General features: G+C 32.2%; 1 protein-coding gene across 2 annotated transcripts in view; it reads right to left on the bottom strand.

Annotated features, from left to right (window-relative positions):
• Nucleotides 1-13,892, bottom strand: part of LOC138707399 (N-fatty-acyl-amino acid synthase/hydrolase PM20D1-like) — a 45,621-nt gene that overhangs the window by 22,281 nt on the left and 9,448 nt on the right. Inside the window, exons 1-3 of one of the 2 annotated variants that reach the window (XM_069836771.1) lie at nucleotides 8,327-9,228; nucleotides 2,168-2,495; nucleotides 1,564-1,799 (exon numbers count right to left, since the gene is read on the bottom strand). In XM_069836771.1, coding sequence (XP_069692872.1) covers nucleotides 1,564-1,799; nucleotides 2,168-2,486 — 555 coding nt within the window. In that variant the 5' untranslated portion in view covers nucleotides 2,487-2,495; nucleotides 8,327-9,228. Of the gene's footprint in view, nucleotides 1-1,563; nucleotides 1,800-2,167; nucleotides 2,496-8,326; nucleotides 9,229-13,892 lie in introns of those variants that run through there. The other variant, XM_069836770.1, reaches the window with a different exon arrangement.

The raw sequence follows: 13,892 nt of genomic DNA, 5'->3' as shown, positions 1-13,892 counted from the left end.
CAAAATATGAGAGAAATCCTTTCCTTTGCAACAAAATTTGAAAACCATTTATTTTATCATTGTGAGTCTATATTCAAGGCAAACATATTGCTATTCAAATAATACACTTTATTGGCATATTTCTAACATTTACTCGGAAAATGCCATAATAAAATGTTTCCTGGAAGTACATAATATAGATCTTTTTTTGTGTTATGTCTATTCTTCAACTAGGTCGCATGAAAATGTCAAAGTACTTTACTCTGTACTGCACAATATAGTTGTCACAGCTACCCTAGTAATGGTATGTTATCTTGATCAATACTGAAAGACAAATAACTAATGGTTATAACATGCTAACATTTCAAGTTATATTTCTAATTTTTCTTCCTGTAAGATCACTAATTTCCCGAATGCATAAATAGAATGCATGTCTTTTTTTTTCAGAAGATTATTATTGAAGTATTTGCTGTTGAAAGACAGTTTTTATAATACCGATAATGAGAATTTTTTTGGACACCAAATGAGTGAAACAAGTACCAGTAAAATTAATTGTAATATTTCATTCTGTTTGAAAGATTATTACATCTTATCTTTAAGTAAATTAGTTGTAAGCTTCATTGAAAATTTTAGTGTATGATTATTGCAATCATTAGACGTATCCAGAGTCACTGTATTGAGTTCAATGGATAAGTAGACTTATGAACTATGAATTCACAACAATAAGAGACTGAACGCAAGAAGACCAAATGTTGTGAAATCAATATCAGCATGAACTAAGGTCAACTACCACATGAATAGCCTACACAAAGCAATATATGGATTTAATCTACTTATTCATTTTATCGAGATGAACATTTTCATGACAGCTGTGTTTTAAACTGGTGATTCTTCTAGCCAAAAACCGCTTTTTATATGCTAATAGATTACAAAATGTAACCGCAAATGTAGCAGTGACAAAACTTAGTGTCAGATAGTAAATACACTAAACTACTTTAATTTAATTAAAAGTGCATGCACACAATATCGCTATATAAGCCTATGAATGCTGTTTGTTGCCTTTGCTTAGTTATCAAACATTATGATTTTCCATACATTGAAATTGAAATCACTATTGGAACATAAATCTTATATTGACTTTACCTTAAATAGAACATTGACAACTTAATTTTCTGTAGCTCAGAGTTACAATGATCCACTTATAATCTTCTCGAAAAAATTGTACACTGTAACACTCTCATCTGTACTGTGCTTGTATATATTACCAATAATTTTCACAAAATTGTGAACCGACCACATATTTTTCTAAAATAATGAAACTGCACGTAGGAACAACAATAATTTAGTTTCGTCTTGTGTGTCACATGCAAGGTAGAATGTCATACTGAGTTTATGATGTCTTTCACCAGTCTGTAAATATTTGAATAACTCTGCGAACATCTTTAGTAAAACAGTTCTTTGATAATTTTTTCATCAAAGGCCAGATATTTGCAGCACATGCAGAGCGTGTTACATAATACTCATGCATAATTGATTCTCTATTCTCCCCCTACAGTGCTACGTTTAGAATATTATTGATCTTACCAGCACTCCAGACTTGTCATCGATGGCACCTCTTCCATAGATGTATGTTTTGTTGACAATCTTTCCGCCGAATGGAGGGACTTCCCATGTGCTAGGATCAACTGGGACCACATCTAAATGCGAAGCAAGTAAATATGGAAGCTTGCCCTTGGTTGTGCCTTGAACTGTGTACAAGAGACTGTATGTGTTGATCACTTCCTTCTTTATAAATGATGCACTGTGAATCAGTGGGAAATCTGTAATGAAGGCCATTCACTCGTTAATCAATTTGAGTACTCTGCTCCGTGTATCTTGGTCTTCTTGATTCTAAGTTCATCTTCCATATTTTCTTCAAAGTGTTTCCAATTAAATTGGGCTCCCCATTTTTTACATCCAACAAAAAGACATTAGGTCTTAAGAATATTATTCCATTAATTTCTACACTATAACGACATTGGTTCTTCTTGAAATTCCCAAAACAGTTTGCTATGGACTCACGTAATGTAAGAAACTACCATCAAATGTAATGTTAGTTTCTTACATCTTGTAAGATTTAACTCTACAGGGGAGGGGGGATGAATGATAATAGATAGGGCGTTACACCCTATGCAGGATTCCCGCTTACTCGTTTCCAGATACTGATGCAGTTGCAGGAGGGCCTCCTTTTCTTGGTTGTCAGTTGCGTACGATACAGAAGGGATTTTCAGTGCTCCTGCCAATCGCTCAGCCCTCTGTGTAATCTGGCTTTCGTCAATTTTATCCACAACTTGATTATTTAAGATATGAAGAATTGACTGGTTTTGCTGCTGAACGAACACGGCTCGGAATATTGCTACGAACACCAATAACACTCCAGCAGCCAGAGGGAAGCCTATGAGAGCTAGGAACAACTTCTGCCAGCACCTGTACCTCCAACGTCCTTTCCGCTTGCTTGCTAGCCCCATCTTTATATCCTGTGTAGACATAACAAAATGTGGGTTGATCCCTTAACTGCACAAAGCTTCCACTTTTCACCTGAATAGTATCCTTAATTATTAAATTTTGGAATCAGTGTCACATGAGAATGGTGAAAAGTGACAGATAGGCGGCATCACTTAAACGTGTGCCAGAAAAAACTTACATACATATAAAATTTCTCACATGAAGATGTAATGTTTTGAACTGAGAACAAACAGATACAGCAACCAGGTACTTATAAACGCTGAAAAGAACTAACTGGTTTCCTAATGACTGTGGAGTTCTCATAACTACTAACTTATTCTTCTCCCCTTTGTATGAATCCTTACCAATTAAATGTTTCATTTTAGAAAGTTCTAATATCAAATGCAATAAAAATAAATATACATAAATTATGGAACTTGTAAGATACTTTCTCTGCTAATATCACATTATATACGAGGTTCGTTCTACCGTAGTGTTTACAGTGAGGTAAAGTTCAAATGAAGTGGCACTAGCTCAGCAGACAATTTAAAGAATGAGCCAGCGAGCAGTCATGGTGCAAAATCATCTTTGCTTTTAATGTATTATGCATGCAGTAGTGATGCAAATTTTACGAATACTGGACGCACTATCACTTTTCTACTTTTGTATTCAAATAGTAATTACAATGAAAAATGACGAATGACTTGGTCTTGTATGTACCAACTATGAAGGCAAATCGACAGATCCATTCACCATTTATACCACTACAAACTGTCAAAGTAAGAACCAGTACCGTACTTAAAGATATACGATATTATCTCGGTAATATTATTGGTACTGTATGTACAAGAAGAGAAAATAAAAGATCTGTAACGTAATGTAAGAGGCATGCCGCAAGACTGTTAAATATATTTTAGGCAGTGGCGTATTTAAAGTAGGGGCTACTAGCTTGAGTCATTCCAATTTCCTCTATTTCAAAATCCATTACAGTACTTGGACTCGTGCTTTTAAATCATTCTGTAATTTTAGAGATTTGAAATTCTGACGTTAAAAATTTTAGATGAGCTACTAAGAAATAAATTACCATCGTCCATGTTCTTAATAAACAAAATTTTTAATAAGGTAGGCCTACCGATTTTAGAAGTTCTTTTCCATTTGCTTCGCAAGTCTTTCACATACGTATTCGAAATTTAAATTCTTCATATATAATACTAAAATTCAAGATATCTCCCCATGATATTTGGGCCTACTTTGTCAGAATCTAAACTTCAGTGTTGTACTATTAATTCGTGAACAGAAGTTACAAGTTCTTTGAATTGTCTGCATCATTAGAGCCACAATGGAATTTAAAAATATAAAATATTAGCATATGAATTTATTTAGCACCATTGATTGAACCATAACCGATTCCAAAAATAAATTGTAAAATCAACTAAAATAAATAAAAAATATATCTAGATTGAAAAAAGAAAATCTAAAAGAAGGGCTACAAAATCTTTATAAAATAACCTGCAAAATTAATTTAAGATAATAGCCTATTAATTCTAAAGGAATAAAGAGTGTATAACAGTGTAAAGTGATGATTGACATACATACCATTATTGACACAAATAAAGTTGACTGACGATGTTATATCTGAAGGAGTAGACCTACATCATATTGAAGATCTGCGTTTATTGACTAGAATTAATTCAAAGTTCGAAGTTTACAGTGGGTAAACCTCTCCCTTTAGTGGAATTTTCATGGTTTTCCAGTCTCCAGACCACTAAAGCTAGTTCTACCACTCAGCCAATGATGATATTTAACATCAAATGGACAATTGTTAGAGCCTGAGAACATGAAGTAAAACTATCTGCTACAGAGCTCTTGGAAATTGAATCTGGTGACTAACTGAAATACTGCTGGACCCAACACTACCACAACAGTTTTTATAAACAGTAGGTGCATTAACTCTCGAGTAAACAAACTGAAACTGATAGCTCAATCAAATTGCAAGTAATTTTCAATGTAAACTTAAGAGGTTCATATGAGCAACTCCATCTATTAAATAAAGTAGAAATTCTGGCTCTCAAGTTTCTTCTTTCATACTGTAATCAATTGGCACTAAGATTGTAGGCCTATACAAACAATAAGAATAGGTGACTTGCACGAACCACTTTACCAGAATAACGAATTTTAAAGACAGTTATTTCCGATCAGGTTTGTTGATATTGGTTTCACATCAGTATCATAACGAGTAAATTACAACAAATATTTCACTTACCGATATGTAATAATTGCAAATTTTTACGAACTACATGTTTATTTTCATTAAGTATTCCTAGATTTTGTAACAAAATGCAACCATATTATGCAGTACCATATTAAAAAATACAGAAATGAAAAATTAAGATCTTTATCAAATTTATTAATACCGGTACTAGACAAATTATGCATTACTGTATATCATATCAAAAACCTGATAAGTTCAATCGTTGAATAAAATATATTATATAAATATATGTCCGATAAAGAAAAATGGTACTGAACTAACACATTGAGTTTAAAAAGGAAACTATGATTTTAGTAACTATAAAATAGTAATTTAAAGGATAAAGCTACATCTACAAACTACACGATCATGTTTATTTTAATTGCCTCCAATGTAGGAAACAAATGAAGTTTGTGCATGGATATTATACTTCCATATAATTTGCAATGATTATATATATATATATATATATATATATATATATATATATATATATATATATATATATATCACATCAGTGAGGTAATGAAATACCAGTAATTATTAATTTGGCAAACACGTGGGTTTTGTTGATAACATACCTTTGTATTTTTTTTAAGATTGACTCCCATATCACCATGAAACGAGCGGCCTATGTTCAAATCCTGTTGGGTCAAGTTACCTGGTTGAGGTTTTTTCCGGGGTTTTCCCTCAACCCATTAAGAGCAAATTCTGGGTAACTTTCGGCTCTGAGCCCTGGACTGATTTCGCTGGCATTATCACATTCAATTCATTCAGATGCTAGATAATAATAGCAGTTGATAAAGTGTTGTAAAATAATCAATTAAAAAAAAGACTCCCATATTTTATTAGAGACTAAGGAAAACCACGAAAATCCAGTTAGTATAATTATCTTTAAGAGTTGTGATCTGCTGCGAGGCACAAGGACTCAGCTGTGTACCCATATGAAGGAGTGGACCAATCCTCCTTTGAAAGCATTAACATGCTTACATCTTACATTTCAGTACACGATAATCCAAAAATCAGATATACGAGTACAATTGCAATTGGAAATAATTAAACACACTAATATGTTTATACAAATGATTTGTTTCCATTTCATAACGGAAGTGAGAGTTGGCCCACCTTTGCGCAAATAAATATATGGATAAATCAAGAACCCCCATTAAGTTAATTCAGTCGCTTGGTGCCAGAAATCTACTATCTGTCTTATTCACACAAAATCAGTGGCGTAAAATAAAAGACAAATTAAATTTAAATACTGCATATAGAAGAACGCATTTTAATCATCAAGGGACACACTGTTAGAACACTGTACAGCATTGCCTCAATATAGCGGACTTCAGTTTAGCGTACTTTTCAGTTTTGCATACATATTTTAAATCACCACTAAAATTCCATACATTATAATGCAAATATATTTCATTTTTATGTTATCATTATTTATGATTATTTTATTATTACTTATGAAAATCTTTTAAATTGATATATATATATATATATATATATATATATATATATATATATGTTTGTTTTTATTTTGAACATGTTGGCTGGAAAAGTAGTATTGCGCATAAAGTGCAGCATCTTGCGTGTATATGATCTTTGTCTTACGTTGTTCCTAGCAAGAGTGATTGATTCTCAGTCCATTGTGTGAACTTCAACAATTTGTTGAAGATAAATTATTGAGGAAGACAAACTAAAGTCAAGTTAAGAAGAACTTCTTCAAATCTTGTTGATTGTACTGTGAACCATATGTATATTTGTTGCAGATAGTATTTTTTTTAACTTAAATTGTTTCTTTGTGTTATAGGGAAATTTTAAAATGTAATGATATATACGTATATTGTAGTTTTTATAAGCATAGTGGGTTTCTTGAGTTCGTTGAATCATACTGGTACAGGGTGAACGCAAAGTCTTTCCCTGATTATAAACATTTATTCATGAAAAAACTATGCTAGATACAGAGATGTGGTTTTCAGTAAATGATAGCACAACTTACAACATTTTCATGCATACATATCAACATGTGTTCTGCTTGTTGCCTGGAGAACTTCTAATCCATATCCGTTTTAATGCCTTGTTTTCGCCAACATCTCGCTTTACCATCCCCCAAATCCTAACATTGTGTTTGTTGGCTTTTGCGGAGGTATGAAAGATTGCCTCATCAGAAAAACAAACTTGCTTAAGGTGTCATTGTTTTGTTCAATTCGTTTTAGAATGTTCACAGCAAATGCAGTATTTCAGAGACTGTCGTCTGACAACAAAGTTTGCATGATTTGAACTTGTATGCGTGGACTGCAGCCATTTGAGCAAAATTTTAACCACAGTACTCTGAGGTACGCCAAGTTCATTTGAGACACAATACGTGGATTTTTTCGGCCAGCATTAAAAAACTGCGCACAGCATCAACAGTCTCATCTATCACTTCTCTGGTGTCCAACACTGACAGTCTTTTTTAAACGTTATACCGGTACACCATCCTTTGATGGCCTTCACATATGGTGGATTTCGTCCATATTCCCTCCAGAAGTGTCCCTGAACTGTATTAAGCTACTTCGTTTCGTGATACCACAAAACGTACTGCGCTTTTTCCTGCATAGACGCCATTTTGATATTTAACTGTACTGTACTGCAGTACTGCATATAAGGGAAGAAAACTCTATGAATCGAACAATATAATGCCGCAACTTCTATTTTTCTATCTAAACTTGTTTTTAAGTTACAATTGTTCGTAATCAGGGAAAGGTTTTTTGTTCACTCTGTACATGGACTCTTAAACACACCTGTAGTAAATAAAAGGTACTGATACTAATATAATATGTTGTGTAATAAATCTGCATTATATAATGTAAAATTAAACGAAATTCATTTGGATAAAACTTTCTTTTTTCATTATAAGGTACTTTTCAAAATAAAGTACAAATTATATTATTTTCTGATGTACGTTATACTGAGATTTCACTGTACATAAATTTAAGGAACACACACCTCTTCTCAGTAGTCTGTACAGAAAAAAGAAGATTTAAAAATAACTACGTACTGATTTTATTAAAGTCAATTTCATTATTATTCTATGACTTACAGATTCCAAAAAGACGTAATTGATGTGAACATAAGACTGTAAATTCATGCAAAGCACTGCATAATAAAACAGAGACATAAATAGAATATAGAATAAAAAAGCTTAATATTTTTTTAAACGCATAATCACATGTAATAGAGAATTTAATTACACTTCAAGATATCTCTTAAAAGAAATGAATGTTAAATAATTTATTATAATTCGAATAGTTAAACAACAAAGCTAGACATTAGCATCATTACAAAAATAAAGAAACTGGCGCTGTTTCAGATAGATATCTGATGGAAGTAATTGCTTCTTATATAAATTACTTTTAATGCGTGTACACTTTGATAAGAAATATGTAATTAGCACACTGTTGTGAAGAAAGTATACATACATGTACAACATTTATAATAATATCAAGTTTATGAGCTTGTATATGTGGCCCATAATGAAATTTAATTTAGCAATTTAATACTGTACCATGACACAGTGATAGATTCTCTACAAAGTTATGTGAAATCAGAGAAGGCTGTTGCCAATACCTGTTCCCGTTAGTTGTCTGTCCTCAGCAAGACACGCTTCATGCCACACCTGCAGAGGTGCATTGCAGCAAAGCTAGTGCAAATGAGTACAAGCACAGACTGACTTTATCTGTCTATCCCCTCCACCACAATGGTATGAGTAAATAATGATACTGTTCAAAAATAAGACTACAGGTCAATGCATAGCACTCATGAGTAATTCATTTGTGTGGGAAGGCTTCACAGCTCCATAATAAAATGTTGCATGACACATGAAACTTTAGTGTGCAATCTCGTACCAAGCGTCATAACTCATAAGAATTCAATATACGTTTGGTTTTTCTTTTTCATGGAAGGATCAGGTGTTAAACTGAGCGTTACAGGTGAAATTTCGAGATATTTTATGCCAAAAATCATGCTTAATACAGTTTAGACTTCATAACTCTTCATAAAAGCAGTGATTTCTGATCTTCCAGATTTGAAATACAGTATTCACTCTTCTGCACTACATAATATTTTACCTTAAATTTCTATCGCCTAGGTGTTGTATAAATTTAAGATGTAATAGTTGTCTTATCAGAAGATAAAAATCTGATAGTCACTCAGTAAATACCAGGTGTTGTATAAATTTAAGATGTAATAGTTGTCTTATCAGAAGATAAGAAATCTGACAGTCACTCAGTAAGAACCAGCATATTTGTACGCAAAGTATAGACTACATTTGGAAACTCAGAAAATAAAACAATCAAATTATTATTTAACATCCAGTGTTACCATGACATGACATTCCATGAACAAGAAAAAGCAGCATAACTCAGAAGGCACATAGAAAATGTGTAATGATTCTGCAATTCATATTCAAAAGGAAATTAAATTCTTCATTGTTTGGTACACTCTTTTAACACTTGTATAATCACTGATTAACAATAACTTCTTTACTGTGTTAACATTATAAAAATACCTGGCTGACTAGTTTCAAGGTGGTGTCCCTCATTGTACGAAGCCTAGCTAGGTTTCAGACAATGAAGGACACCACCTCAAAACTAGTTAGCCAAGTATTTTTATAATGTTAACACAGTAAAGAAGTTATTGTTAATCAGTGAAATTAAATTATTTGAACGTTCAGATTAAGATACTGACTTGTAGATACCCATCTTAACACAGCTGCATGAGCATGACACACAACATATCTATTGGGTGGAACACGAGAAGTATCCAGTAATGTACAAAGTAATGATTGGCTCCACTCATCATTTGGAGCTGCAAACCATGTGTAATTACCAGTACTACTCACAATTATTACATAATGACTGGTACTGTTAATCTATGTGCACGTTAAAAAGTGTGCCTTATTTTCCTCTAAAGACAATGAATGAACTTAATGTATAGAAACCGTGTTCATTATTCAATGTTAAGAATACTTTTGTAAATGATGTAGCATTATTTCATTATTTTACAGTTATTGCATGAGCGCTATTGTTTTTACCTTTTCTCTGAAAATTATAGTTCTTTACATTACAGTTGAATCTCTTTAATTATTTAGCTTTTCTATGAAAGAAACGAGCTGCTAGGACAAGAAAAATACGTTATCCAGTATGTTAACAGATACTGCTGGTCTATGGACAGAGTCTAAATACCAGTACTAATAATACAAAGTATAATACATTAACTCATATATCGTAATTACACTGTCAAGAATAGACTCCAATTGTGAAGGACATCCTTTAGTTTTAATTCGATTGCAATGAGTATCGTAATTTTAGAAAGACAAAATAACTTATTTGTTACAAAAGTCGAGAACAGTAGTAGAGATCTTTGGCTACTTTACAAATAATTTACATTAAAATTAGACAAAGATTTTTTTATGCATGTTGTGTGCTTTTTAAGTTTGAATTGGAACATCTATAGATTATGTTTCACTTTCAAAAGCAAAGTATCGGTACGATATATTGTACACTGCTTACAGAACTCTATCAATAAAACGTAAATAAATATTGAATAAAAAGTAAATTCATCTTGTAAATTCCATTTATCATAAAATGAAATATTTTGTAGCAGTAAGTTGATGTTATAATATAACATAACCCAACATGAAATGACTAACTTTCAGAAATATATTCATAAAATAAAATAGGTAATAGAAGAAGCAAGTCATGTGTTCATATGACACATATCTCAAAGACTTCTCACATTTTTCTGTTAGATCACACCAGTATGTAATAATATGACGTATAACTCAGATTTTATGTGATATTGTGGTTTATATGTAAGAAATCTTATGAAATCAAGAAAAATACAGGCCCAGTAGCCTATTCAATAAATACAGTTATATTATACATTTTAAACAACTAAGAGCACTGTTTGAAAAAGCTCCAATAATTAAATGATTCTACATAGTTTGAAACATATACTGATGAATATCAACACAAATACAATTACTTAAATTAGTTCTATGCTGTATTTTTTTGTGAACATTTTTCAGATTTCGGGAATTGATCACTAGATAATTAATTACCATTCCTTACAGTATTAAAATCACTAAATTTAAAATTCATGTGATTATGAAACCATACAATATAAAAGTGAACCTCTTTAATCTGGAAGTGTCTTCCAGAATTAGTACTGTAGTTACTTTGTGATAAAACATTTCACCGAAGTTGCTGGAACTGCATTACTGCAACAAGCTCACACGTCTCACGTCATCACATCCCTTCATTTAGTTCCAAACTTGGTACCACAAGTTCGTAGTGTTGTGCAAAGACTGCAATATAACCTCTCCCTCCAATAATATATTTAAGTAGCAGTTGAATATCTTAATAATAACAACAGTAAAAAAGGTTACTATATCTATCCAAAAAATAGAAGTAAGTACTGTAATATTTTGACTATAAACAAAATCATGGCTCTTATGGAACCGTATATTTAATTTCAGATACATCATAAAGCTCTTAACTTACACTTGCACTGCATATTTTGACAATTGAACGGTAATAAATTAAAGATTTCTCATTTGCAACTAAGAGTCCTAAAAGTGTACAATGATGTGCACTATGTGTGATGTATAAGAGTCTATAATACAGGTACCTAATCACAGACATTTTCATAGTAATAATTTTAACATGAAGACCAGATGAGACTTGACTGAAAACAAGGAAACAAATTATTGTAGGTACTTTATCTTGTAATAATTAATATAACAGAATTGAGAATTTGTCATGTAATCTATTGAAATCAAAATTTACTCCCAGTTTTACTTTAATATAAAGATGTGTACTATCTCGCAGTAAAACTGTTATTTTTTGCGCTATAAAACCTGTAATGCAATTGAATAAAATCGAGTCGAAATAAATACTGAGTAAACAAAAGAAATATGAACAATCTAAGATTTAGATACATACATTCTGTTATGTGGAAACTACCAATATGTAATTTCCATTCAGATATATTACTATCTCCAAAAAAGTAACGTAACTAAAAAATATTTCCAATGAAAGTACGGTATTTCATTTATTTCGAACTCATTTCTATAAACTCGTAAAAATAATTTCTTTTCAAATAATTTTGTATATTGACAGAGTTCTTCGTGGTCACTAAGCACCACACTATATAGATAGATGTACAAAAATTAGAATGTAACAAATATAATGAAGTACCTAGGTACTTAGTGTGGTTCACCATGTCTTGACGTTTAACACGCAGTACACGTGGTTCCTACAGCAGTGAACAAAGAAGAACAAGAAGATCTACCTGACTGTTGGACTTTCAACCAAAACTGATTTCTTGGGACAAGTATTAATGGTTGTTAATGATAAATAAAAAATACTTGGCTGTAAAATATGTAAGGAAGTGGCAAGTCTGTGACCAGAAAAAGCAAGTTTTGAATACCACATCAAAAGAATGAGCAAATATTCTAATTTATTATTTTGGTGACAATTTTAGCGCAAATGACTTCTCTGCGTAAAATATTCACGAACATGAAAGCAGTTCAGCTCATAACGCTACACTGCCATTAAAATAATAGCCTCTGAAAAAGAACGAGAATTGGAAGTAGATGTTTACATCACTGCTAAAATATTCAGAACAGTTTATAAAGGTGAAAAAAAGAAGAAGAAGAAACTTTCTGTGACTTTGTAGCTGAAATTTAAAAGAAAAATGTACTTATTGAAAAACTAATAGAATCAAATTGCAAAATTTTCTTGTTAATTGACGAGAGCAATAATATTAACCAGTAGTTGTCTCCACACAATCCTTTCTAACATGAAGCAACACATAAATTTATTTCTTGATATTGCAGAATTGGGAAAGTATCCATGCAAAGTACTTTTCAGTGCTTGATGAATATCCTTAATGAAATAGGCTTTAATGATAATGTTAGGTGTGAAGGAAGGACTAGTGGCCTTGACTAAGACACAGTAGCCACTTATTTTGGCATTGGTCATAGGAAGAAAAATAAAGAAGGTAAACTTGCGAATTATAAATGAGGCAGTAGAGCAAGTGGACAGCTTCAAATGCTTGGGGTGTACTATAAGCAGTAACATGAGCTGCTGCCAGGAAGACAAAAGGAGAATAGCAATGGCAAAGGAAGCTTTTAATAGAAAAAGAAGCATCTTCTGTGGACTCTGGAAAGAGAACTAAGGGAGAAACTAGTGAAGTGCTTTGTGTGAAGTGTGGCACTGAATGGGGCATAAACATAAACATTATGACGACGTAAAGAAAAGCGAATAGAAGCATTGTAAATGTGGATATGGAGAAGAATGGAATGTGTGAAGTGAACAGACAGAATAAGAAATGAAGCTGTGTTGGAAAGAGTGGGTGAAGAAATAATGATGCTGAAACTGATCAAGAAGAGGAAAAGGAATTGGTTGGGTCACTAGCTGAGAAGAAACGCCTACTGAAGGATGCATTGGAAGGAATGGTGAAAGGGAGAAAAGTTTGGGGCAGAAGAAGATATCAGATGATAGACGACATTAAGCTATATGGATCATATGAGGAGACAAAGACAGGCAGAAAATAGGAAAGATTGGAGAAAGTTGAGTTTGCAGTGAAGGACCTGCCCTTGGGCAGAACACTATGAATGAATAAATGAATGAATGAATGAATGAATGAATGAATGAATGAATGAATGAGTCTAGTTGAAATATATCAGCCTACAAGGAGTTTTACAATATACTAATAGAACACAAGGGGTTAGTATCAATACTTAATACAAGACAGAAATGTTCATGCAGCATTGTTGAATATCATAAATTCATCTATAGAATAGAAGGCATGAGGAATTGGGTACTTCTTTAATTTGGCCCTAAATAATCTTACGTTTTGAGTTTGATTTTTTATATTCGTAGGGAGGCTATTAAAAATTTTTACTGCCATATAACGCACTCCTTTTTCATAGCACAATAGATTTACCAATGGAGTATAAAAGTAATTTTTGACTCTTATTTATGCTATGAACTGTTGAATTAATTACGAAGTTTTCACGATTACATACGAGAAAGTTTATTTATGAAAAGATATACTGACAAGCCTTGGGCATTATTTGTAGTTTTATTGAAAATGGTCCTACATGATTCCTTAGATTTGGCACCTG

The sequence above is a fragment of the Periplaneta americana genome, chromosome 10 (assembly GCF_040183065.1).
Source record: "Periplaneta americana isolate PAMFEO1 chromosome 10, P.americana_PAMFEO1_priV1, whole genome shotgun sequence".
Classification (NCBI taxonomy): Eukaryota; Metazoa; Arthropoda; class Insecta; order Blattodea; family Blattidae; genus Periplaneta; species Periplaneta americana.
The sequence above is the reverse complement of the archived record's forward strand: the minus strand, read 5'-3'. Positions and strand labels throughout refer to the sequence as shown.